The sequence below is a fragment of the Sciurus carolinensis genome, chromosome 2, assembly GCF_902686445.1.
Source record: "Sciurus carolinensis chromosome 2, mSciCar1.2, whole genome shotgun sequence".
Taxonomy (NCBI): domain Eukaryota; kingdom Metazoa; phylum Chordata; class Mammalia; order Rodentia; family Sciuridae; genus Sciurus; species Sciurus carolinensis.
Window position 1 is genome coordinate 192,008,224 of NC_062214.1, and position 26,472 is coordinate 192,034,695.

Consider the following 26,472-nt stretch of genomic DNA (forward strand, 5'->3'; position numbering starts at 1 on the left):
CTCTACTCCTCTGAACTTGCTTTTAGTCACCAATAACTGACAAATGCAATGACATCAGTCCTTCTCTTCCTGAAATTCTCATCTCTATCCAGCCCTAGGACCACCTCTGCCCCGTTTTGAAATTCTAACTTCCCCTGGCTTCTGTGACACTTCACTCTCCACCTTTTTTCCAACGCTTTGCCACTTAAAAAGTTGATGTGTTCACCTGTATTTCATCCTCAGCTGTATTTCTGTCAACCTAACCCACCTAACTTTGCATCTACTTTGAGTGGTTCCATCTCCTTCCAGTTTTGCTGACTACTGATCAACTCTGATGCTCCCAGTCTCTTATCAACTCCAGTCCTCCTCTAATCCCACTGCCTCCTGCCACCTCTACCTGAATGTTCCAAAGACCCCTAAAAATCAACATGGTAAAACTTAAACTCACTCCAATCTCAATTTCCTTCTTAGTTCCCTGACCCTATAGAAGTTCAAAACTCTTTGTTTAATGTATTATTTCCATAATTAAAAATTTGAAATTTGTGTGCCATATTGTTCTCTCTGGAAGAGAAGGGATTAAGGACTATTACTTCATACTTTACATATTTCTTTTCTGTTTGATAGTTTTTGCAATAAACATATTAGTTTTATAATTAAAATGAACAAATGAAAATATATCAACCATTTTAAATGTACACTTTGACTTAGTCTTTGCAACATGGGAATCTTAACATTAGACAACCATCTAAGAAACAGGCTTTGATGAGTACAAACCAAATTTTCTGTCCCAATTTTGTGGCTAAACTTCTAATGTAATGGTTCAGAAAGTTTTATTACAGCACTGAAGAGTAATATTAAAAAGAAAATGTGGTAAATATAAAGAAAGTAGTTCTGGAGCATCAACAGTTAAAGAATTTACACTGTACTAATAAGCTGCAATTTACCTAATTACACAATGTGTAAACAGGCTACACTTACAGTCTTATGTGCACTTGGACAAAATCCCTTATGTCTTGTTTCACAAGGTACTATGAAATTCAGACTGTGCAAATCCAGTCTACTATACAATATGAACAGGATAAGCTTCTACACCTCACTTGGTCAAATTGACTCCTTGTTGTGTTGTCCAGTGACATTTTCCTCACTGGTTCACTTAAGTATATCCATGTGATTCAAAAATCCTTAAAAGTGGAACCACTTGAAATTCTCAGCAAATAAATGTCCTCCTGTAGATTTCGTTAAGGCTTTTCTTCTGTTTAAAGTTATTTTGCTTTCGGTTATCAATGAGTTTCATGCACATATTCAAACAAAAAAAGAGAACACACTCTAGTCTCTACTATAGCATCTGACAAATTATTAGTAATAAATGTTTCTAGAACTGAAAACAATTTATTATATATATCAACAAGGTATAAGTATCAAAGCAAACAAATTGGGCTGGGGAGATAGCTCAGTTTTTAAAGTGCTTGCCTTGCAAGCACAGGGCCCTGCATTCAATCCCCAGTACCGCCAAAAAAAAAAAAAAAAAAAAAAATCATTAAACTGAACTTAAAAGACTTCAGTGTACTGAGTTGCTAATGTCTATCTTGTACCACACTGAGTTCCTGTGAGAAAAGTTCACTATTAGATCTCTAAGTCTTTCACAGTAGCACATGCTAAGCTCAATAAATGCATTTAATTTATTCCAGAATTTCCATTTAAAAAATTAAAGTCATATCCTTAAAGAGCTTGAAGGGTGGGTGACTCATTAAATCCAACCTCCTACCAAACAGATTTCTTCCTTCCTATGTTTTGCCCACTTCTAGAGACAAGGAACTCATGACACAATGAAATGACCCACTCCAACTGTGAGCAGTTCCAAATCCCTCACTTCTCTTCCCCCTCCCACCACAAACTTTTTAAGGCATTTCTTTCAAAAATGAGGTATATATATCAGGGAGTGGAAAAGATGATTCACAGGAACGCAAGAAAAAAAAATCAGACATTCTACATTCAATGTCTCAACGGTTACATTACAAAGTTGTACTAATAGTTAGTATATAAATGGGCATGAGTACTTTCATGCATATGCACTGTACAGAGCTGACCAGCAGTTCCACAACAGGGGAGATTTAAGAGCAGTGTCCTCAAGTGAACGTTCCATTTCAGCATACTCAAACTTACTTAGGCTTACAGTCTATACACTAAAAGCAGACCTTTAAACGGTGGAATCTTTATAAAGGGATATTGAGTGAAAAATAACTTTCTGGTTTCCTGATTTTTCTTGTCATCAAGTATTTACAAGCTGTTAGGGATAAGCAGTTCACTTTTACACAGTGTAAGTAGTTCTAAATATGCCAAACATTTACGTGATGACAAATAGCTACCACTAGTATATGATACCTGCAGGTATTTTCCCAAAAAACAATATATTTAATCTGCCTTTTGAAAGCAAGGAAAACATTTTAATAATGAAAAATAAAAAAACTCCTTTTCAAAGAATACCTGTACTATAAAGAGGAAACATTTTTAAAAGCTTTACTTGGAAATCTTTCCCTCCTTCCACAACTTTGTTGTTGAAAACAATGACTTTTTTTAAAAAGTGTCTATTTAAACACAGTCTGTATTTAGAAGACACATGTTACACAGGTTACAAAAGGTCTGAAAATTTGGATAGACTATCCCTACCAATCTAAAAGTCTTCCGAACAACGAATTTGGGGGGAAAGGTTTTAAATCTAAAATAATAAACCTTTTTTATTCTGCAGCACTTTCCAATTAGCAAAATAACTGATAAAGATCAGGGAAGAAGGAACTGCCACTACCAATTTCAATAAAATCCTATGCAAAAAAAAAATCCTAAGCATAATCAATAGTTAAGAATTAAAACATCAAAAAAAAAAAAAAATTTGAGCCATTAGCCAGGCACCATGGCACACAGCTGTAATCACTGGGACTTGGGAGGCTGGGGCACATCCAAAGCTCAAGGCCAGCTTCAGCAACTTAAGAGACCCTATCCCAAAATAAAAAGCAAAAAGGACTGGGGATGCAGTAAAGTGCCCCGGGGCTCAATTCCTAGTTATCCGTTCCCCCCCCCAAAAAAAAAAAATCAGTAATATAGCCAATGATGCAATTCTTCCATTAGGATTTATGGATCTTTAAGGTATCATTTTTTCAGTTATAAAAATAATTACAAACATGTATCAAAAGCAATTGAATTTGGAAACAATTTTGAATAGTTATAGCTAAGTATCACATCAAGATTTATCTTAATCATCAATAGCACACTAAAATAAATAAATCAACAGCAAATGTTACTGGAAGCTTTGACAGTATCATTTTAGTTGGCATAAACATTTTAGTTGGCATAACCCTTACCAGAACAAAATAATCCTCGGATTAAATCTAGTCATAAATTATTTTGCCAATGATCCTGAAGTCAATGTATAAACTTCAAATATCATCGTTTGATTTCCGACAAGGATGAAATAAAAGCACAAAAATGAAAAGGCCTAGAACAATGCCTGACATAAATAGGTGCTCAATGAACATTAACTGGCTTCTTTTGTTCTTTTTAGATGTACATGACAGTGTATTCTGACATATTATACATATATGGCTTGTAACTTCCCATTTTTGTAGTAGTACATGATGTGGAGTTTCACTGGTTGTGTATTCATATAAAAACATAGGAATGTTTTGTCTGATTCATTCTTTCCTTCTTTCTTCCTATACACTCCCTCCTCTTCATTCTCCTTTGTCTAATCCAATGAACTTCTATTCTCTCCATGCCCCCCTTAATGTGTGTTAGCATCCACAAATCAGAAAAAATTCAGCCTTTGGTTATTTGGTATTGGCTTATTACACTTATCATGACAGTCTCCAGTTCCACCCCTTTACTGGCAAATGCCATAATTTCATCCTTCTTTATGGCTGAGTGATATTCCACTGTGTATATATGCCATATTTTCTTTATCCATTCATCTGTTAAAGGGCACCTAGGTTGATTCCACAGCTTAGCTATTGTGAATTGAGCTGCTTTAAACATTGGTGTGGCCTCATCACTGTAATATGCTGATTTTAAGTACTCCAGGTACACGAGGAGAGGCATAACAGGGTCAAATGGTGTCTCCAAGTTTTCATCTCCATACTGCTTTCCAGATTAGTTTCCAGATAGTTGCACCAAGTTGCAGTCCCAACAGCAATGTATGAGTGTAACTTTTTCCGCCACATCCTAATGACATTTGTTGTTACTTGCCATTCTGACTGGCTTGAGCTGGAATCTCAGTATAGTTTTAATTTGCGTTTCTCTAATTGCTAGAGATGTTGAACATTTTTCATAGATTTGTTGCCTATTCGTATTTCTTCCTCTGTGATGCACCTTTCAGTTCCTTTGTTAGCTGACTGCCTCTTAGTCTTAAACTATGCAATGTAATGAAAAAAACATGGGTTTAGGAACTAGATTTTAATTCTCACTGTAAAACCTGCTAGCTATGTGATTTGAGAAAATTATTTAACTTCTATAAAATGGAAATAATACCTATCTTTTAGGATGTGAAGACATTAAAAGAATAATGCATACAATGTCACTTCTCTTACAAAAGACATCTGATAAATGTCCAGGAATGAGGATAAAGCTCAGTTGTAGAACACTTGCCTAGCATGTGCGAGATCCCCAGCACCACAAAAAAGTAAAGGCCCAACCCTCCTCCTTCAAAAAAGTCTATTCATAAGTGCACCAAAAACATAGAATCATGGGTTGCTGAACTCAAAACTAACTATCAGAATCTCTATCTTCTGGTAAGAATTGCATTTATACTACACATATCCAACATCACATATTAAACTCTGGTGAATTCTACCTCTACTATCATTTGGCTAATTGTGGCAACCTGGACAACCCTGGTGTTCGACTAAGTCTTTTTGCTACTCAAACGAGGGTTCTTTAAACTAATTGAAGTACTCTAGTTTAAGTCACCTACTTACTGACACAATTATATGCTTATTCACACGCCCAAGCACAAATTAATAATACAGTCATAATAAGGTACTACCATAACTGAAGCTTTCCTATGGAGAAGGGGAGAAGCCACCCTAATCTTGTCCAACTGAAGACCAAACAGACTTTACGTAAAATACTATGCATTCAATCCGCAGATGCCCATACAACTGTAGGTGGTGAGTTGAAATATACATGAAAAGCCTGTAGGACCCAATGAGTCAACTCACAGCCTCTGGATGACAAGTAGAAGGCAGACTATAAAAACGACTGAAAATCGCAACTTCAGCGCTTTTGCAACACCTGCTTTGAAGTAAACAGGCATAACAACTACACAGCATTATCAGGGCCACACAGCCACTCACAGCCTGGCTACACAAACTGGCCTTGAAAACGTATAATCAAGCAGCGCAGGCAAGGCGGCACAGGAGGCCTTCACCCAACTTTCTTCCAACGGCAAATGCTTTAGAGACAAACCAGGCTAACGCGCTGTGCAAGCAGCCACCCCAAAATAAACAACTGGGATCCTGACATCTTTCATCAATCCGGAAAGTCATCCAACGAAATGGGGTCTGCCTGCCACGGAACCCCGCGGCGCCTCCCCTCCCAAAAGGCAGGGCTGGCCACCTCTTTCCTGGGCCCTGGCCTGCCTCACAGACCCCAAGGCACTGACTCGGTTACTCCCACAGCGTAGACTCCACGGCATCTGTGAAGTTTCTGGAACACGTGATTTGGGGGAGCCGACCTGGCTGCAAACAGATTAAACACCCCACTTGACACAATTCCCTGAGCCCGGTCGCACTCGGGTCCAAACGACCCCAAGGAGGGACCGAACGTGCCAGCCGCGGAGGACGCACGTTCAGGTCTCCCAAGGAAGGGGAGCGAGTCCCGTCCGGCCCGCCGCGCTTACCCATTTGTCCAAGGGGACCTGGGCGAGGGAGCCGGTGCCCTGGTACAGGTCCAGGCTGAGCTGCTCCAGGCTCAGCTTCTCCTGCAGGAAATGGCCCAAGTACCTCTGCAGGAGGTACCGACAGGCCCTCTTCTTGATAGACTCCGAAAACGGCCACGGCATGATGAGGGCTGGTAGCTGGGCCGGGGGCGCTGCGGGCGGCGGCGGCGGCGGCGGCGGCTCCGGCCTCGCGCGGAGGCCGGGCTCCGGGGGCGGCGGCGCTCGGGTGCGGCCGGCGAGCCCAGGCCGCGGCGGGTCTAAGCCCTGGGCGGCCCCTGCATGCCCGCTCGGCGCCGCGGTCCCTCAGGGCGACCCCATCGCCCGCGCCGCGCCGCTCGCGCTAGGCCCGGCGGACACCGGGCGCTGAGGAGTGCCGGTCGCCCCAGGCCCGGCGGCTTCCGGGGGTCTCCGTCCGCCCAAAGAGAGGGTGCAAGACAGCGCGAGGCAGGCGGCAGGGGCTGAGGCAGACACCTCCACCGCCGCCACACGACCAATTTGTTGTCATCTGCGAGGCGCGCTCCCCGGCCCCGGGGCGCTCCCAGCGCGTTCGCTAGACGCAGGTTCTCGCGCGCGGCCGGGCGCAGGCGGAAGTGACGCCACACTGGGGGCCCGGGAGGCGGGAAGAAGGCCCCGGGCCGAGCTCTTCCGGCGGCCCGGGGGCGGGGCCAGGGTGGTGCGGGGGCGGGGGCGGGGCTGGCGCCGCGGGTCGGCTCCAGACGCCCTCGCAGGGAGGAAGAGGAGGACGCGGGGCGCGCGCAGGTGAGCTGTGGTGCGGCGAGCTGCGGGCGATCGGGCGGCCGCCGGGCGAGCTGCGGGTAGGGCGGAGCCCTCCGCACCCCCTCGCGGCGCCTGGACTGGGTGGTCAGGGGCGACGGGCAGCGGGCCCGGTGTCCGCGCTGAGAGGGGTCTGGGGGCGGGTCCGGCCTGGGCTGGCGGGGTCGCTCAGACGCTGGCCCCCCGGGAACCGCTGCTCCGGGCGCGGCCGCCTCCACTGTAAGAACTGGCGGCCGTCGGCGTCCCGCCCGCCGCGGGAATATCGACCGGTGCCATTGTCAGCAAGTTGCCGGTCCCGAGCCTCCTGCGGGCATTGTTTCCGCAGCTTCCTCTTGGTTACTCTTCGTCCGGTGGTTTGCAGTTTGCAAAGCGCCTGTCGTGTACTCAGTCCTTCCTGGGTGTGCCACACCTACACCAGTGACCGGGAAACTTGGGGTCTCGAGGCATTTGTGGCAAAACTGCTTTCTTTATAAATGCCAGAGCCTCCCGACCCCTCGGGGACCTGGGTGAAGAATTCGCTGTCCTGGGCATCTGCGCAATCCTGTTTCTGCCCTGTAGGAGGCAACTCCTGCAGAGGCGGAGCCGGCTCTTAAGTTAGTCAAGCCCCTAGGCCGGGGTGCGGGTGGCCGGGAAGTCAGCTGTCCTGGATTAGAATTCTGACACTGTCGCTTGGTCGCAGAACCACCTTGAACCGGCCACTGTCCTCTCTCAGCCTACGTTGACTCTTGGCTAAGTGTGAGCATATTAATATCTTACCTCCAAGGATTTTTAGGAAGATTAAATGATGTGAGTTGGGCAGGAACCGAAACACAGCCCTGAAACATACATCTGGTTAATTAAGGATAGTGAATTAAGATGACCATTTAAGGAGTTAAATATTTACTATTTTCTTAGTATTTCATGAATGTTAACATAGCCTCGAAATGTTGATGAATACAAAAAAACAAATCTTGGTTATCCTTTCCATTTTAGAACCAGCGTGCTCTCCAGTGTATGTAGTGGCTTGGATTGTTGATGCCCTCACTCTTTGTAGATGTCTTCCCAAATTATTCCCAATAACTTCAATTCCCTTGCTATTCATTCATTTAAAAATATCTATTAAGGGTTGGGGTTGTATCTCAGTGGTAAGAGTGCTTGCCTAGCACGTGTGAGGCACTGGTCTCCATCCTCAACACCACATAAAAAATAAGCAAAATAAAGTTATTTCAAAATATATGTTTAGAGTCCTTTAAATGAAAGACACTGCACTCGGTGATATGAAAAGCGTAAAGAAAAATCAGGTGTGCAGCTCAGTGGTAGAGTTGTCTTTAGCATGCAGGTGGCCCTGGTTTCATTCCCCAGCATCAAAAAGAGAGTGAGTGAGTCAGGGGCTGAAGTAGAAGGGCCAGTTGTGTATTTAGTATTTAATAATTGCCTGCTGTATGTCAGGGGCTATTCTAAGCACTGGGACTACAGCAGTAAACAGATTGTTCCTGCCTTCATGGAGCTTACATTTTATTGAAGGAAGAGGGAATGAGCAAATCAAATGAATAATGTGTCATGTGGTAAGTGCTATAGAAAAAAATAAAGCAATGTAAAGGGATTTGAGATAGAAGTGAGGGGAGGGATTTGCCTTTACAGAAATGAGCAGGCCTCTTATAATATTGCCTTTTAGCAGTCTAGGAGTAAGCTAGGAAGCAAGGCATATGGAGTTGGGAACAGGTCCTACAGGACCTTGTAGACCATTATTAGGACTCTGCTCTGGGTGAAGCAGGTCTAACAAGAAAAGTGACATAAACTGGCCTACCTTTTTACAAGGTCATACTAACTACTGTGTTGAAAATAGCCTGGTGTGGGGGTTGGGGCCATATGAACATAGCAAGATCCAGTTAGGAGGATGTACAGTAATCCATACTGCAGTCCAAACAGTACTGTGGAACAGGGGCAACAGTGAAGATGGTTAGAAGCAGTTGGGTTTCTCTCTCTCTCTCTCTCTCTCTCTCTCTACCTATATATAATATATTTAAAGATATTAATACATGTTTGTGAGTAATAATTATAACCCTGGCCATAAAAGGAGTATTAACAAAGTGGTATGAATAGTCTAAGGTAGGGATCTCATCTGGCAGTGAAATAGGCCTTGGAAGATTTAGACTGGAATTTTGACAGATGGATGAGACTTTTTTCAGTAACTGTTAAATAAGTGGTTTCTTTTGCAATGTGGATTTTTATTCACAGGATGCCTGTAACTTCAACTCTCAGAAAGAAAAATAAAAACCAAAGATTTTGCAATAACAGACATACTCCACTGAAAGTGTTAACTGTGTTGTCTTTTACATTTCATGGTTTCTAGGAGAAATTCAACATAAATGTTAAATGTTTTTGTTATATGGTTAGCACCAATGAATCCAAACTCATCCCAAGTCACAGTCCTATTTTTGTTTTATAAAAGACAGCTACTAGCACAAAATGTTAACACCCAGCATTAATTGAGGAAGATGAAAATAATTACCCAACCAAATATTGTGAACTTTTTAAGAATTACATAAAGAGGTTTGAAATGACAAAAGTTGCGTATATCACAGACAAAATGGGTCATTTCAAAATAATCATCCTTCAAAGAAATCCCTGCTATCAAGTGAAATAAAAGAAGCTAATAAGAGGTTATGGACCTTTTTTAAGACTTACACCTGAGGAACAGGATGTGTTGTCAAGACTGCAATATCAGAGGTCTCTTTGAAGAAGTCCTACAAAACAACAGTAGCAGCCACCACCCTATAATGTAGAGATGAACGCCTGGAGTTTCAGGACAGCACCACCTTCTTTAAAAATGTTTTAATAATAATTAACAGGTGCTATTTCTTGAACTTAGCATGCACACTGCACCATCCTAAGCACTTTCTGTATGTTGTCACTTAGTTCTATCAATGTCACTTTAAGGTAGACGTTACTGTTAGCTCCCTTTTAGGAGATATATGTAACTGAGAGACTAAAACATCTGACCCTGAGTCACAAACTAACTAAATGATAGAGCTGAGAGTCAGCCCCATCAGCCAGCTTGAGAGCCTATCAGCCACATCATGCTGACCACTTCTTGTTAGCGTTAGGAGAATTTTCCAGATTGTTGTATATAGTGCCAGGAAAAGTGATAGTGATTAAGATGCTGCACCCCAGTCCTCAGCTGTTGTAATTATAGCCAACTGAAAAGCTAAACTTTGTTTCAAAGTGAGCATTTGTCATCTTTGTACCACTCTTGAAATCTTTCTTGCCAGGCATGCACATAACTGTCACTCTGCTCATTTTCCTCATTAAGGACAAAGCTCACCTCGACAGTTTTTTTCCAGGCCTTTGATGCTTTGAATTTGTGGTGAAACAAAATTAAGTCAAGTAAATTAAGTGGAGAATAAGGGATTTAGTAATCAGTATCTTGCTAACCAATTTCATGAATCCTCCAAAGACACAAAAACACTTATTTAGCACAGCCCAAAAATTATACCATCAAATGGAGAAAGAACAGAACCCTGAATAATTCATGATGTTTTAAGGAATCATTTTTGGAAACTTTATACAAGGTGATGCAATCTACCAGAATGATTGAGAGCAATTATAATGAATTACAATTTTTGAAGGTTTTATTGACAACAGAATATTGCCCAGACTCTGGTAGAGAACCAGTGTAGGGTTTAAATGGGAAGCAGTGAGCTTTTCTGTTTTATCTATATTAATTTGTTTTATATCGGTTAGAATGTGCTTCATTTAAATATAGTGCCAAGTAATGCTTATTTCCTAGAGGGTTATATAGTAATAAGAAACAGTAATTAATTGCTGGATTATTTTAAAGCATTTAGTGTTTGAGATTCTTTTTAAGAACTTCATTTACAATCTCTGGTTTTGAAGAAAAGTTTACAGAGGCAGAATGTTGCTGTTTATAGTTTTAAAACTTCTCAAATTAGCACAATGTGTTTCTTCACCGGGAGCTCCTGCCTCAATCCGGAAAACACACCACCATTCTCTTGGCTTGATTTGCGACTAGGTTATGTGTTTGTCTCTTTCCTTGCTGAAAGGTGGGTGCAAAGTAATTTTACAGATCAGTGCATAAGTGAAAGATAACCATTTTTTACAAATTAATTGCAAATGATTGATTTAAAATTTTAATTTGAAAAGTATATGTGAGCTATTGAAAACAGATGTGAATGTTGTATTTCAGAAAATAAAAACTAAACTAAGTTTTAACTTTGCCTAAATTCTAAATGTTACCAATTATAATCTTTATTCATCTTTACTTTCAGATTATTTGAAATAGTATAAGTCCAAACCTCTCATTTGAAATGGATACTACCAGTTACTTTATCTTTTTATTTTTTTTTAAGTTGCAGGTGGACACAATACCTTTATTTATTTATTTTTTTAATGTGGTGTTGAGGATCGAACTCAGTGCCTCACATGTGCTAGGCAAGTGCTCTACCACTGAACCACAACCCCAGCCCCGACTTTATCTTAATAATAATATAGCTGTTCTACGAAAAATGTTTCTGATTCCACACCTGTACTTTCCATTATGTCAACAAATCTTGTTTTTCTTACTGCAAACATAATACCTTTTCATTTTACTAGAAATAGTAAAAGATTAAAACTACCAACAATTACTTTTTTTTTTTTATATATAAACTGGGATTGAACCCAGGGATGCTTTACCCCTGAGATACATCCCCAATCCTTTTTATTTTTAGGGTTTCTCAAAGTTGCATAGGACCTCCCTTAGTTGCTGAGGCTGGCTTTGAATTTATGATCCTCCTACCTTAACCTCCTAAGTAGCTGGGAATCAAGGCATGTGCCAGCACACCCAGCCACCTTCACTTTTTGGTTTTTTTTGTTTTTTTTTTTTTTTGTGGTGCTGGCGATCGAACCCAGGGCCTTGTGCTTGGGAGGCAAGCACTCTACCAACTGAGCTATCTCCCCAACCCTACACCTTTACTTTTAATAAAAACAGGAGCGTAAGTGAAGTGGGAAGAGTTGTGAGGACTTGGAGGATGCCTAGCTCAGTGCTAACCTGCACCCTTCTCCCAGCTCCTTCCTCGGCCTGTTAACTTCATACTGCAGGGTACAGGGACTCTAATCCCTTGGGATAGGGCGGATGGTTTTACTCAAATACTCCTATCACAGGGCAAAGGAAACCCCAGAGATAGGGGTGTAACCTAAAGAGAATGTGGCTGGACACTTCCAAACATTTTTTTCTTTTTTTTTTTAATTCAAGTCAGTTTTGCATCATACTGCATAATATTGATACTGAAGAGTGACGTGTATTTTCTAAGAATGTTATCATACATGTCCTGTGACTTTGCATTCCCCTCTTCACAGAGCTCAGTACCACAACTTGAGGAGCAGAGAGGTAGAATTTTTCTGTGGCTTATTCATTCAAAAAGACCTTTCTGCAGATCCTGTGCTAGTGGTGTAGACATCACAGGCCCCCAGCTTCATGGGTATGTAGTAATATAGACACAAAAATTGTTGGTTATGAGGTTTGGTAAGTACAGTAGCACCATGCAGAGACGCTGGGTAGGGGATATGGTGATCTCTCCTAGGTCAGACCCAGAACCCTGGAAGATGTCTGAGTTGAACTTTGAAGGATTAGTCTTCAAAGTAGTGTCAAAATATATTTTTTAAGTTAAAAACATGAATCTAGAGCTGGAGATGTAGCTCAGTGGTAGAGCACTTGCCTAACCTGTATGAGGCCCTGGGTTTAGTCCCTAGCACTGTGAAGAAAAAAAGGTTATCTTATGGAAACATAAAGCAACCATGTGTCATAAACTTATTTAATTAATCTGCCTAGCAGTCACGTGGCCCTGAGTTCAATCCCTAGTACCACCAAAAATAAATAAATAAGCATGGATTTATCTCATTAATGAAGGAATCCACAAAATGGTAAAGGTGAATTAGAGACGTATAGGCAAGACCAAAGTCAGTGAAAGAAAAACTGATGAAATAGGATTGCAAAAATGGTGGGATTTCTACGTCTAGCCAAGGTAGAGTGACAGGACCCTCACACCTTAAACAACCAGATTGGCAAAAATATATGAAGCAGTATTGGGGGCATCAGTAATGGACAGTGATCCCTGAGAAGCAACATGTAAGCCAGATGAGCCTACTGTTCTAGTTTATTGCCTGGGAAGGTTTTAAACATGGCACTTGGAAGGAAAACCCAGGTAAAGTCTGGTGGTCTCCCTCAATGGAAGACGTGGTGCTAGGAGTTCAGGAAAGCCCAGGCAGCTCGGACAGAGTGTTAGGAAGCAGAGAGCTTCACAGAGCGCCCCCCTTGAGCCTCTAGCTGAATATTGATCAGCTTATTGCTGTGAGGACATTATCTGAAGGGAAGAAAAGAACTACCCAAAAGAACTAGAGGAAACAATTTTCTGAGCTAAAGCGGGACCAGAGAGAGTTCCTGTTCCTGGTGCACAGAATTCACAAGGCATTGGGTAGAGTACTCGGAAAAGCTTTGACTGTAGTGGAGCAAAATTAACCAGAAACTGAATGAAGCATTGATGCCTAATAGAAGATAAGGCTTAGAACAAGGCTCAGAAAATGAAGCTGATTCCAGATAAATCATTCCAGAACAATGCTCAACATTATTAATAGAAATATAAAATATCCAACACCAAATGCACAGGGTCTGGCATCCATTCAAAAATCACCAAGCAGAGTGGCCTTATCCTGCACCTTTTCCTTTCCTTGTGTGGACACCGCCCGCTCCCATCAGCCTCTGGCCCACCGTCTTCTTGAGACCAAACACCATGCCCTCAATTAAGTTGTAGAGTTCTGATGGGGAGATATTTGAAGCTGATGTAGAAATTGCCAAAAAATCTGTGATAATCAAGACCTTGTTGGGGGCTGGGGTTGTGGCTCAGTGACTCCTGTGAGGCACTGGGTTTGATCCTTAGCACCACATAAAAACAAATAAATAAAAAGGAATTGTGTCCATCTACAACTAAAAATATTTTTTTAAAAAAAGACCATGTAGAAGATTTGGGAATGGATGATGGAGATGATGACCCAGTTTCTCTACCAAATGTTAATGCAGCAATATTATAAAAGGTCATTCAGTGTGCACACGTCACAAGGAGGACCCCCCTCCTCCTGAGGATGAAGAGAACAAAGAAAATCGAACAGATGATATCCCTGTTTGGGACCAAGAATTCCTGAAAGTTGACCAAGGAACACTTTTTGAACTTATTCTGGCTGCAAACTACTTAGACATCAAAGGTTTGCTTGATGTTACACGCAAGACTGTTGACATTAGGATCAAGGGGAAAACTCCTAAGGAGATTCGCAAAACCTTCAATATCAAAAATGACTTTACTAAAGAGGAGGAAGCCCAGGTACGTAAGGAGAACCAGGGATGTGAAGAGAAGTGAAATGTTGTACCTGACACTGTAACACAAAGGATTGTCCAAATGCTATTTGCACTGCTCTGTTTACAGTTGTTAACAGTAGACAAATGCAGCAGCAATCACTGGTATTAGCGTAATATTGTCTTATTGCATGTGTAGTGAGTACAGACTCCAAACCTATGACTGCATTTCTTCTGGTAGGAGAGTTTCTTTTTTCTTTGAATAAAACTGAACTGTGGGTTCTCTCTGTCGGAAGTGGCATTTTGGGCTTTCCCTCATTTTGTAAAGCAATCTCTGCCTAGTTTATTGTCCATTTAACTTTACAGAGCTTTTAAAATGTGGCATTGTAAATAAAACAACTTGCAAAAAGTTTTCTGAAGTACAATTAACAAAATATTATCTCTACTCATGAGTTGGAAGCTGGACAAAGGCTACTTGAAGTAAATGTTTTCAGCTGGTAGTGTTAGGATGTCTTCTAGCCTCCTGGAGTTGGTCAGTACCACTGCAATTGAGTAGCCTGTATGTGGCAGGGTCCCTTAATTGAACCAGAGGACTTGGGTTTGTTTGTTTGTTTGTTTTAAATCTTGGCTTTGAATATGTTGCTTACAGACTCGGTTATTATCCAGTTTGCAGATTTAGTGGGGAGAAATGTACAATTTGGTAACTTTTCAATTAAAAAAGACAACTTTAAAAAAAAATCACCAAGCATGCAGAGCAGCACACTATAACCCAAAATGGGGAGGGAAAGTCGGTCAATTGAAACTAACCAAAACACACACACACACAATGAAATCACTAGACAGGATATTTTAAAACAACTGTTTCATAAGTTCAAAAATATTAAATAAGCAGAGACGTTGAAAGGTTTGTTTAAAAAATTAGATGTCACAGAAGAAAAAATTTGCAAACTTGAAGATATAGCAGTAGACATCATTCAGTATGAACACAAAAGACTGAAAAACTGAACAAAGCAGTGAGGAATAGAGTACTCTCAGCTGTAACAATACACAACATTAGAGTCTCCAAGAAAAGAGGAACAGATGAAAGTTTGAAATAATGGCTGCCAAAATTTCCCCAAATTTGTTGAAGACTATAAACCCACAGACACAAGGATCTTAACAAACCCCAAGCCAAGGAAGCGTGGGAAAAGTATACCAAGAAGTACAATGATAACTGTGTTACCAGAGTTCTCATGGGAAGCAGTGTGAGCAACATGAGAGCAGAAAAACATCTTTTAAAGATTTGAAAGACAACTGTCAATCTCAGATTCTATATGCAGCAAAATATCTCTTAAAAATAAAGATGAAAGGAAGACTTGTTCAAATACACCAAAGCTGAAAGAATTCATCAACAGCAGATGTGTACTGCAGGAAATGTCAAAGGAAGTCCTTTTAGCAGAATATACACAGATCATATATATAGATGTAGATCAACACAAAGGAATAAGTAGCATCAGAAATAATAACTACATGATTAAATATAAAATACTTTTGCTTATTTCCTGAATCTCTTTGAAAAAAGTTTATTATGAAGTTTTTAACACATATAGAAGATACATGATAAAGTATATAGTATACTCTTTTAAGGTTCTTATACACAAAATGGTATATCTATTGAAGGTACATGGCAATAAATTAAAGATGTATACTGTAAGCTAAAGCAACCAACAAAAACACACCACAAAAAATCATATTTGATAAGCCACCAAAGAAATCCTAAAAAGTGGCCAGTCCAAATAGGCAGAAAGATAAAGAAAAGGAAATAAAATACAGACAAAAAGCAAGATAGTAAATTTAAACTTAATACCAATAATTACAGTAACCGTACTAAATGTAAATGGTCTAAACAACCCCAATTAAAATGTAAAGGTTGCCAGATTGGATTTAAAAAACAGGACCAAACTATATGCTGCAAGTATACAGACTTCATATATAGACTTATTTTCATTCTCAAGACCTTAAAACAGCTTCTTATTTCAAAATCAAATTCCCCCTGTCTAGGTATCAGCACCCTATCAAATAGCCATCTGTGCCCATCCAGCATGCCATTAACAGTTTCTTTGTATGTCACCTAGCCTAGTCTCCTTACACATCTTGCCATGCCCTATGCAAAACTGTGCTTGTCCTCTGTTCCCCGGGAAGAGACACTCAAGGCCTCTCTGCTCTCCTTAACTGTATCCGGGCTCATTCCAGACCAGTTTCGACCTATTCATAAGTTGAACCTCATCATAACGATGCAATGTTAGAGCGCTTAAAATAGATTTTCCTGTCCATTTCCCTTATTTTATAGATGAGAATGCCACGAGCCCAATGAGGTTATGTGGCCAACCTCCAAGTTCCACAAGTGTAGTGGTAAAGGTCATAGTAGGTCCAAGGCATATCATAGTTTTCTGTGATTATCAGCCATTCTCAGTTAAGGACATTTCTTTGGTTGTAATTATGATGTGTTTGGTTTGTGGCTTTAATATTTGTATAAATATTCCTCATGCCTGTTTTATTTCCTAAATTAGACCATAAGGTACCAGTAAGCATCCTGAATTGCCCCCTGGGCTTCACCCTTTTCTGTGATCTCTCTCCCTGACACACTTGTTAAAATCAAACCTCAATAAAACTACCAGTTCAATATGAGAAGAAGGAAGAAAACATGTCTGTATTTCATGTTTACCTTCCCTAGCTTAAATACCCATTTGGCATGTTTACATGTTTTCAATATTTCAATTATGTTAAGATATGTTTGTAAGTACAAATAATTGGGTGTCTGCTCAGAGTGCTTTCACTCATGCTGTGTGGCATCAGAAATGTGGACACTGCTTCCCTGGCACTCAGTGCTCCGCTTCTCCACCAGCCACGATGGCCTGGGTATGGTCTGAGTGTGTCCTCAAAGGGTCACGTGCTAGAAGCATGGTCTTCAGTGTGGTGATGCTGAAAGTTGTTAGAGCGTTTAGGAGGCGGGCCAGGCTGTAGCGCCCCATCTTCCGCAGGCCCAGGCATGGCACAGGCCTGGCCTCACTACAGCAGCAGCACGGCACAGCACACTCACCTTCGTCCTCGGTGCCGAACTGTCGACAAGATTGTTCTAAAAGGCCTCCAGGACACTTTGCAGGAGCAGGGGATGGTGGCATTGGTGCACACTTGCAGGACCATGGCTATTTAGCAACGTACACCAAAATAGCAGCTTTGCCAGTTTGACAGTTTGTCCACATGGATTTGTGTTGTGCTGCTGGTCCTTCAGAATCACTATAGCGATGCACAAGATGAGGAAGAAATTGATACGCTTTTGAACAAAGTAGAAGAAAGAATGAAAGAATCAAGTCTGACAGTGCTGGGTGGGTGAAATCTTATCCCCGTGGTTTGTGTAGGGGCCATCAACAGTTCGCCTACCGGTAATGGGTGGAGGAAGTGACGCAGGGTGAAGATATGCCTTACAAATCATTAAAATTCTACACTTGAAGCAGCTTGGGAATGTTGTCCTCCCCATTGGGAACGTTGTTTTGGCAGGGAATGATTTGGCGGATACCCAGCTGTCATTGGCAGTGGCAAAGGAGATTACACTAGCAAAGGTACCTATTCTGCAAGCAGGCCTGGGGCATGTTATGTGAAATAGCCAAACTGAAACCAAAGCCACTAGCCAGGGAGCAACTGCAGAGCTGGAGCCCCATCAAGAACCCCAACAAGAGCTCTGAGGACCGTGGTGCCACCATCTCCCAGGTCTCACGGCTTTCCCTCCCTACCCCCTCGGAAAGTCAGGAAAGGATATTGATAAATAAGAGTCTGTTACAGCCTGTTAGAAAAACTAGATTGTAATCATAGTTTAAAATGTTATTTGTATGCTTCAGTAGTAAAATATATTAACGTGTATCATGAAAAGTTCTGAATAATTTTGCCAGGTGAGATGGCACATACCTGTAATCTTAGTGACTTGGGAGGCTGAGACGGGAGGATAGAAGCTCGAAACCAGCATGGGAAACTTTGCAAGACCCTGTCTCAACATGAAAAAATGAAAAGGACTGGAGATGTGGCTCAGTGGTAGAGCACTTGCCTCATCTCCACCTCGCCTGGTTTCGATCCTCATGTCCCCCAGCAACAAGAAGTGTGAATGTTATGCCTTCATCAAAAGGCATCTTGGAGAAAGGCTTCTGAGAGTTGTAACGGTCTCAGGGCAGGTCTTTCTCTTCTGCAGCTTGGTGCTGATTATCGCACAGCAACGATTTGGTGACCTGCTTTGCCGACCTGCGAGAATTTCTTCCATTCTGGCACCAGATTCTTCATCATTTCCGATCGTTAAGGTCCTAAACACACTGAAGAAGACTTTATAAACTGTCAGACATTCTCAAATAAAACATTTCTTTCAAATAATGATGATTATTTCTTATAAGTAATTGAAGTACTCGGTCACTTTAGTAAAATTAAAATGACATTCATGATGTTTAGAGATTTATAGTGGACAAGCACATTTCAAAACCTTCAAAACTAAATTGCAAAAATATAAAACATGCTCATAGCTTATGTATAAAACCAACTGTGATATGAAGCAGCATATTGATGATACTAAGAGGAAGGTTGAAATTTTTATTAAACCAATTATTTTTGTTTTCACGTCTATAGTAAATCAGTTTAGATTTTAGCCACCTGAAAGATTGCTTCAGCAGTAATTGATCATTTTGCAATTGTCTTGTGTTGTCAGCAGTGAGTGGCTAGTTATATAAAGTGCTGTGGGAGACAAAGGATCCTTAAACATTATTAGCTGAGATAGAATGGAGGATTTAATTTTCGTAAGTTGCCTTTAGCAAGTAGTTTTGGCTTTAATAATGTGCAGATGACATGCAGCTATAGGATCTCTGTCTCCTTAAGCCTTTTGCTGGTAATTTAGATCAGGAGCTGCACAGCAGAATCACCCAGGAGCTCTGAAAAACCACCCTTCCCCGGGGATCCGGGTTCCATTTCTCTGCAGTGGGGCCAGTGCAGCTATTCATATATGCTCTGCCAGGCAGTTCTAGTGAGCAGCAGAGGCTGAGGATTACCAGCTTAAAGCATTTTGGATGTCACAGAAAGGGCACAAGTGAGTGACTTTAGAAAAAGAGATGGAATATCCCGCATAACCAACAAATGGTATAAACAAGAATGTTCATACAGGTCCTCAGCATTGTCAGAAAAAAAGGTTAAGAAGCTCCTCTTAGGAAATGAGTTTCTTACTCCCTAGTCTCTGCTCTCCTGCTCAGCAGAGGGGAGCGTTAGACCTCGACCACAGTGCGGTGCACAGGTAGACGGAGGGAGTGCCAGTGGGGGACGTGTGAAGAGCGTCCTGCCTCCAGGATGGCCGTGCTTATCCCTATCAGACAGGAAGGCCTTAACTTAAAGCCTGCCAGGTATAAAGTACGTACGGGATCCTATTCTCCAGAGCCTTTTTTACAGTCCTACACATTTTCACATTTATCAACTTTTTTTATTCCTACATTTCAAAATTTAATATAACTCACTGCCAGGAAAATCTTTTTTAACCCCAGTCACAGATGAAATGCTAGAACTGTGTAGCAGCCTGGCAGCAATATTGGATCAAGTTGGCATGAGAAATGTCATTTTTTTAAATATTTGGACCAGTTCAAATAAGTGGTAAAAAGACAAGTTTTTCAGTAAATGTGTTAGGATTATAGGCTGGCCTTTTGCAAAATAAAGATACAGAAAATAAATCCCAGGCTAACTAAAGAGTTAAATGCAAATATGAGAATTTAGAAGCCTGCTAGGGATTTTTCAGATGTTGTCCTGGGTTGAGGAGGGCCTTCTCACACAGTTGTGTTCACAGTCTGTGAACAGGAGGAGGCCGAGTGTTGTCATAGGCGAGGACTTGAACGGAACTTCAGGCGGCCTGGGTTCCTCTGCATGTCTGCCCTTTATGATCTTAGAACTAAAAGCCCACTCTAAACAGCCGGAAAGTGTTTGCTTAAGAAATCATAGTAACATCATGAACTCTCATTCTTCGCCTCTTAAGTTGGCAAAAATCAGAGAGGATTGGAAAGAGTGTTTTGAAAAAAAGAGCAGACGCCTGTTCTGTTGGTGGGTGTGTGATCAGTACACCTCCTTTGAAGCGTGAAGTGCAGTGCCTGTTGAAAATTAAAGTCAGCATGTTCTTTGACTCTGCAGTTCCAGTTCTGAATCTCTCCTAGAGAAATAATCACACATTCAAAATAAGTGTGCATAGTCTTTTTACCGAACCATTATTCAAAATAGCCAAAAACTATAACATGCTTATCAATATGGGAATTAATCTTTTGGGGGAAAGTGGGGAAGAAAGATCCTTTTTTTGATCCAAAGGTATCTGTAATTTTACTGTAAAAACTACTGGAAATGATTTTAGACAGTATTCTGCCTAAAAATTGTTAACTACTTACGTGTTTCATGCCAAGTCGCAAGTGTATAGCTATTTTAAACAAACAATACTTTGAATGTCTTTCTGTAAAGAAAAAAAATTATATCTGCCTTTTTGTAGAATGGAAACGGACTGTAATCCCATGGAGCTAAGCAGTATGTCAGGATTCGAGGAAGGTTCAGAGCTTAATGGCTTCGAAGGAACCGATATGAAAGACATGAGGCTGGAAGCCGAAGCCGTGGTAAATGACGTTCTCTTCGCTGTTAACAACATGTTTGTCTCAAAAAGCCTGCGCTGCGCAGACGACGTGGCCTACATCAATGTGGAAACAAAGGAAAGGAACAGATACTGCCTGGAGCTCACTGAAGCAGGACTTAGGGTAACTCATTTTTCTTTTCATACCACACACTAAAGCGTATCTTTACCACCTTTTCGAAAAAGGAGGGGGCAGAAGGGATGGGAGTGGTGTTCACTGTAAAAATTAGACATTCAGTAACTTCCAAACTCTTAAAGAAACCTTTATCTTAGGAATTTTTAAAGTCTTTTGATCATGAGAAATTGAATTTTTTGAAAAAAGACAAAATTCTACTTGCAAGGTATTATGTTGCTTTAATCATCACTCCCAAAACTAATTTATTTTTCATCTGTGGCTAAATGTGTCCACCAAAATAATGCATTCTCTGCAATCAATGAGTTTTGCAGTCTACGTAGGATCTTCGTGCACGTCTTATAAATGTCTCTTCTGTTAATACAAAGTACTTGTCCATATTGTTTCCCAGCTCTTGGATTAGAATTAAATCAGAAAGTCTGGGAGTGGCAGCACAAGCATGTAATCCCAGCAACTCTGGAGGCTGAGGCAGGAAGATCACAAGTTCAAAGCCAGCCTCAGCAACTTAGCAAGGCCCTAAGCAACTTAGCAAAACATTGTCTCAAAGTAAAATATAAAAAGGGCTTCGGATGTGGCTCAAGGGTTAAATGCCTCTGCATTCAATTTCTGGTACCAAAAAAATCAGAGAATAACATTGTACCTCCAAATTTCCAAGAGTGTCCTATTGTCCCCTTATTACAAGAATCTGTTATAAGATCTTCCAGACAGATTGACCTTTCCACATCTTTTAACCAGAATTATAAATTTAGGATAATAAAAAACATCAACTGAGAGCAGCTTTACAACGAAAAGACTTAGTACCACACACCAGTTATCCTAGCAACTTGGGAGGCTGAGGCAGAAGGATGGCTAGTTTGAGATCAGGCTAGGTACTTAATGAGACATTGTCTTAAAATACAAAAGGGTCAGGGATGTGACTTGGGACTTGCCTAGAGTGTGTGAGGCCCTGGGTTCAATCCCCAGTACTAGTGGGGGCTGAGGGGATATTATATTATGAAAATCTTTGACTTACTAAATAAAAGGATAGACATTAAAATCTAAAATTAGTTTCTACTAACCAACCTGCAATCTGAGTTTCCTGCGTTTTTATGTCTGTTCGAGTGGTTGCGTATAATCATAAGGTGGAAGACAAAGCCTGTGCATAGTAGAGTACCATCAGATAATACATCAAACAAATGCACAAGCCTCTCTTTGTCTCCTGGATCCAGTTTTCTTCAGATGACTTCTAGGTGCTGTATGTTCCATGACAGGGTCATGGCCAGCATTTTCACTGTTCCCAGTTTCCTCACAACCCACAGAGGTAGCTGCTTTAGTAGTAGTACCTGCATTCACCTGGGGATCAAGCCCAGGCCTTGCACACACTAGGCAAGTGCTCTACCGCTGAGCTGCTTCCCCAGCCCTGCATCCACCAATTTTTATGCACCCCTTCCAAAATTTCATAATTTGTACTAAAAACTGTAGTGGATCTTAAATACAAACAGGCAAATCAAAAGTAAGGACAAAAATGGATTTTAAAGACAAACACGCAAATCAGATTTAGAGATAAATAACCAAGGTAAATCTCTCTTGGTTTTGGCTAATTCTAGGGTGGCTATAGTGAGGTTGAAGGGGTTTTTTCCTCTGTGCTACTCGGGATTGAACTCAGGGCACTCTACACTGAGCTACAACCCCAGCCCTTTTTAGTTTAGTTTTTTTTTGTTTTGTTTTGTTTTGTTTTGTTTTTTTAAAAAAACAGGGTCTTGCTAAATTGTCCAGACTGTCCTTAAACGTGTGATCATCCTGCCTCAGCCTGTCAAGTCTCTGGGATTACAGGCGTGCACCACAGCACACAGCTAAGAAGGGATCCTGATGGAGACTCAGAAATCTTTAATGTGAGTGATCTTGGTTGAGTCAGTCTACTCTGAACTGCTTCTTTATTTATAGCCTAGAAATTAAGAACTAAAACAAATAGCACTATTAAATTAATAAATGACACAAAGATCTGGATCAATCATAAAAACTGGTATGTTGTCAGTCTGTTTTCACATATTTTTTAGTCTGATCAACCTAACAGTTATTCAGCAACTATCCTGCATCAGCACTTGGAAATCAAACCACAAAGATGTGACCCCTGACCTTTGGAAGGTCACAGTCTAGCAGGGATAAGTGAGGAACAGACAGAGAGTACCCCACAGCAGGGGGTGCTATACAGGTGTGGACTCAAAGAGGTGTCATCCATCTTCCTTAGGTGTCTGCCTCTGGTTTTATTTCATTTTTTTAATTACTCAACTTCTATTTCTAACATGAACTTCTTCTATGGCTTAAATAGATGCATCAAAATGTAGAGTGTATATGGAGGTTTACAAGTTTTAATGATCAAAAACTAAATTAATTTTACCCTTACTGCACTGGTGAACCATGATATATCTTATTATCTTGTCAGGGAGAAAAGCTTAGCTATGCTTAAAGGGGAAAAAAATCACACAGAATAACATTTCCATTTATCTCAATAGATTGAGCATTTGTTCCCTTTCACACCATCAGATAAGTAATGTATTAGGTGAAAGTGACCTTTCACATCACTAATTAAAAGCCAAGTTGTTATTGAAACAAATAAGTGCTCAAATAAGTATTAACAAAAAAACAATTAATACAGCTAATTCGTTATTTAAATTAAACCATTTATAGGAATAATTTTGTAATACTTTATTTAAAAAGTCTAAATAATGATAAAATATGAATTGATGTCATCTATTATAGCACCTTAATGTAGTGGACCATCAATATATGTAGAATTAAGTAAGGTAAAAAAAGCTTGTTTTGATATATGAAAATGAAATTTTTGTGTATGTAACTTTTTAAACTCTTTCTCTATATCCCTTTTAGGAGCAGAAGTGGGTAAATCAAACCTTTTAAATTCTGAAAAAAAGAATCCCATAGGAAATATTTTCCTGGGGTTGTTCACATTATAAGTTACTTAAATACTAAAGGTTGTGTTTGAGAACAACTGTGTAAACACTCAGTTTTCATTTCCTGAACCAAGGTGGAAAGGAATTATGTAACTCATTGGTACATTTCTTTTGTAGGTGGTAGGTTATGCTTTTGACCAAGTGGACGATCATTTGCAGACTCCCTATCACGAAACTGTCTACTCTCTGTTGGATACACTCAGCCCTGCCTACCGGGAAGCATTCGGAAATGCACTGCTTCAGAGACTGGAAGCTTTGAAAAGGGATGGACAGTCGTGACTAAGCTGTTTCATTTCAGAGGGGGCTGCTGCTGGTACAGAATGTTAACATGAAACTTGAAAGTTTTGCACATGGTCATAATTGAAAATGCTTCTTTAGTTCTGTGTGTTTATCATTTGCTTCAGATTTAGGCTTTTGACTTAGAACATCAGTGACTAATCAGTTGTCTTAGTTTGATTCATTAAAGGAATTCTGAGGCCATTGCTATGACACCATCATAGGACATCAAATTTCTTCGTATAATTTCTCTGCATCTCAGAACCTAATCAGTATTTCATTCTCTTATTACAGGGCTTTGATGCTGCCAGCACTCTCTTTTACATATGAAATTCTAGATTTGCACAGTAATAGGAATTAGAATTACTAACTTCAAACATGGATTCAGCCTGCTAAATCAGGGGTTTACTACTAGCTTGGACTGACTTTGTAGTGATTATTTTGCTACTGGCCTTATTGGAAACAAACTATTGACTAGTTTCCCCTGCACAAATTTTGAAATTCAGTGCTTCACTTAATCTATTTATATTACTAATATGAATTGAAAAATATGAGTGAATTATATGTTATAGCTAGTATTAAATGAAAAACAGGGACTGAAGTAGTTCTTGTATTCCTTGTTTGCAACAGCCAGCCAGCTAAGCAGAAGATAAACCGTTAGCAAATGAATGTAATAATTACTTGTTTCCAAGATATCTAAGCACATAAGCAAATATAGGAACAGGCTTCATTCTCAACAAAAAGCATCCTCAATGTGTGTGATTTAAAAGAAGACTCTGGAAGACAATATTTTGGCCTGTGTTAATTCTTATTCTGAATGTTTGTTTACATAATGTACAGTATATATCCAGAAAGTATTTTTGCTTCAGCGTTTACTTTCTATGACATAGTGCTTTGGTATTCCCATGGCACCTCTCCTTCCCCAGTAGATGGACAGTGTTCTATCTCAGTGCTAAATGTACAGTGTAATATGAGTGCATTGTATGGGTTTGAAACCAAAGGATGAATGAAGCATTCAGAGACTTAATATTTGAAAAAGAGATACTCTGTATTTTATATTTTACTACAGGTACTGAAATTTATAAACTTAATAAAATGTACAATGCTGCTGCCTGTTTTCAAGTACATGTTGAACAATAAGGATTGGGGAGTTTTTTTAATAGTCACCTAAAGCAGCTGCTGTAGAAATATTGAACTAAAATTCTGCATCCAGACACACCTTCATAAATTTGTCATTTGCAGATTTTTTTGTCATTATTCAAAAAACAGGCATTTCTAGGTTCCAAAGATCACATGAGGGCTATGGGTGTGTCCCAGTGCTAGAGCACTTGCCTAGCACATGTGAGGTCCTGGGCTTTAATCCCAGCACCAAAAAAGGAAGAAAAAGGATCATGTGGACCAGAGCAAATTAAAGTTCAGCTTGTTATCATTATCCATTGTCAGATGTCACTGGAATGCTTTGTGTTTGATAATGCATGTTCATTCTCAACTTTATTTTCAGACGCTTAACTGGGCAATGAAGTCTAACTTCAGGTTGAACTTTCTCATGCTTAATCTCAGGCTAAATGTAAATGATATTTGTAAAGTTTGAATAAAATTCTGTTTACTCATTTTTTGAGTTAAGTATGAAGAAAAGCAATTGTGTTTAAAAATTGATATTGTTCATTTTGTGATAAATGATTAATTCCAAGAGCTTCTGTTTCCATTTTCAATTCTGCATTGATACGTTTTGATTTGAAATGAGTCAAGTGAGTTGCCCTTTTTAATTAACATGAAAGAGGAACAGGAAGAGAGGATATTAGTAAAACCACAAAGATGTACATGATGAAAACCTAGACATTAAAACCTCCATTTTGCTGGGTACAGAGGCACATGCCTGTAATCCCACCTACTCAGAAGGCAAAGCAGGAGAATTGCAAGTTCAAGTACAGCCTGCACAATAGAGCAAGACCCTATCTCAAAAAAAAAAAAAAAAAAAACAGGCACAGTGACACACACCTGCAATCCCAGCAGGTGTGGAATCCCTAGGAGGCTGAGACAGGAGGATTGCAAATTTGAAGCCAGCCTCAGCAACTTAGACCCTGTCTCAAAAATAAACAGGTGGGGATATAGCTCAGTGGTAAAGCACCTCCGAGTTCCATTCCCAATACCAAACACAACAAAACTCCCCATTAGCTAAACAGTACAAAGAATTTAGGCAGACATTAAGCCTTGTCACTCCTACAAGAAAAACCAGGGAGAGGGAAGCTTCTAGATAAATAACTCTTACAAGAGAATAAGAAAAAGAAAAAAGAATGGGCAAAAAATACAATCAACACAGGGAAAAAAATATACACATCTCCCACTTGAAAACTATTTTTAAAAATAGAAAACATGAAATATGCTCAATTAAGAATATCAGAAAGGAAAATTTAAAATAATCAGGCCATTTCACCTGTAATTTTATGATTTCTT

General features: G+C 40.2%; 2 protein-coding genes and 1 pseudogene across 7 annotated transcripts in view; 2 read left to right on the plus strand and 1 right to left on the minus strand.

The window, feature by feature from the left end:
- Window positions 1–6,491, minus strand: part of Atg2b (autophagy related 2B) — a 68,995-nt gene extending 62,504 nt beyond the window's left edge. For 4 of the 6 annotated variants that reach the window (XM_047537219.1, XM_047537216.1, XM_047537223.1 and 1 more), the window contains exon 1: window positions 5,867–6,488. In XM_047537219.1, the coding sequence (XP_047393175.1) occupies window positions 5,867–6,028 (162 nt within the window). In that variant the 5' untranslated portion in view covers window positions 6,029–6,488. Of the gene's footprint in view, window positions 1–5,866 lie in introns of all 6 variants that reach the window. The other 2 variants (XR_007106604.1, XR_007106605.1) reach the window with 1 other exon arrangement.
- Window positions 6,492–6,539: 48 nt separating this feature from the next.
- Window positions 6,540–25,710, plus strand: Gskip (GSK3B interacting protein). Its single transcript, XM_047537244.1, has 3 exons — window positions 6,540–6,664; window positions 20,527–20,785; window positions 23,860–25,710. The coding sequence occupies exons 2-3, from the start codon at window positions 20,528–20,530 to the stop codon at window positions 24,019–24,021; spliced, it is 420 nt and encodes a 139-aa protein (XP_047393200.1). The 5' UTR covers window positions 6,540–6,664; window position 20,527; the 3' UTR covers window positions 24,022–25,710.
- LOC124973039 (S-phase kinase-associated protein 1-like) lies at window positions 13,447–14,350 on the plus strand (annotated as a pseudogene).
- Window positions 25,711–26,472: the final 762 nt, after the last annotated feature.

Excerpts from the sequence above, each read along its gene's own strand:
- Gskip (XM_047537244.1), top strand. The coding sequence starts at position 20,528 with ATGGAAACGGACTGTAATCCCATGGAGCTAAGCAGTATGTCAGGATTC. Across the intron at positions 20,786-23,859 it reads TCACTGAAGCAGGACTTAGG|GTGGTAGGTTATGCTTTTGA; the intron begins GTAACTCATTTT and ends TTTCTTTTGTAG.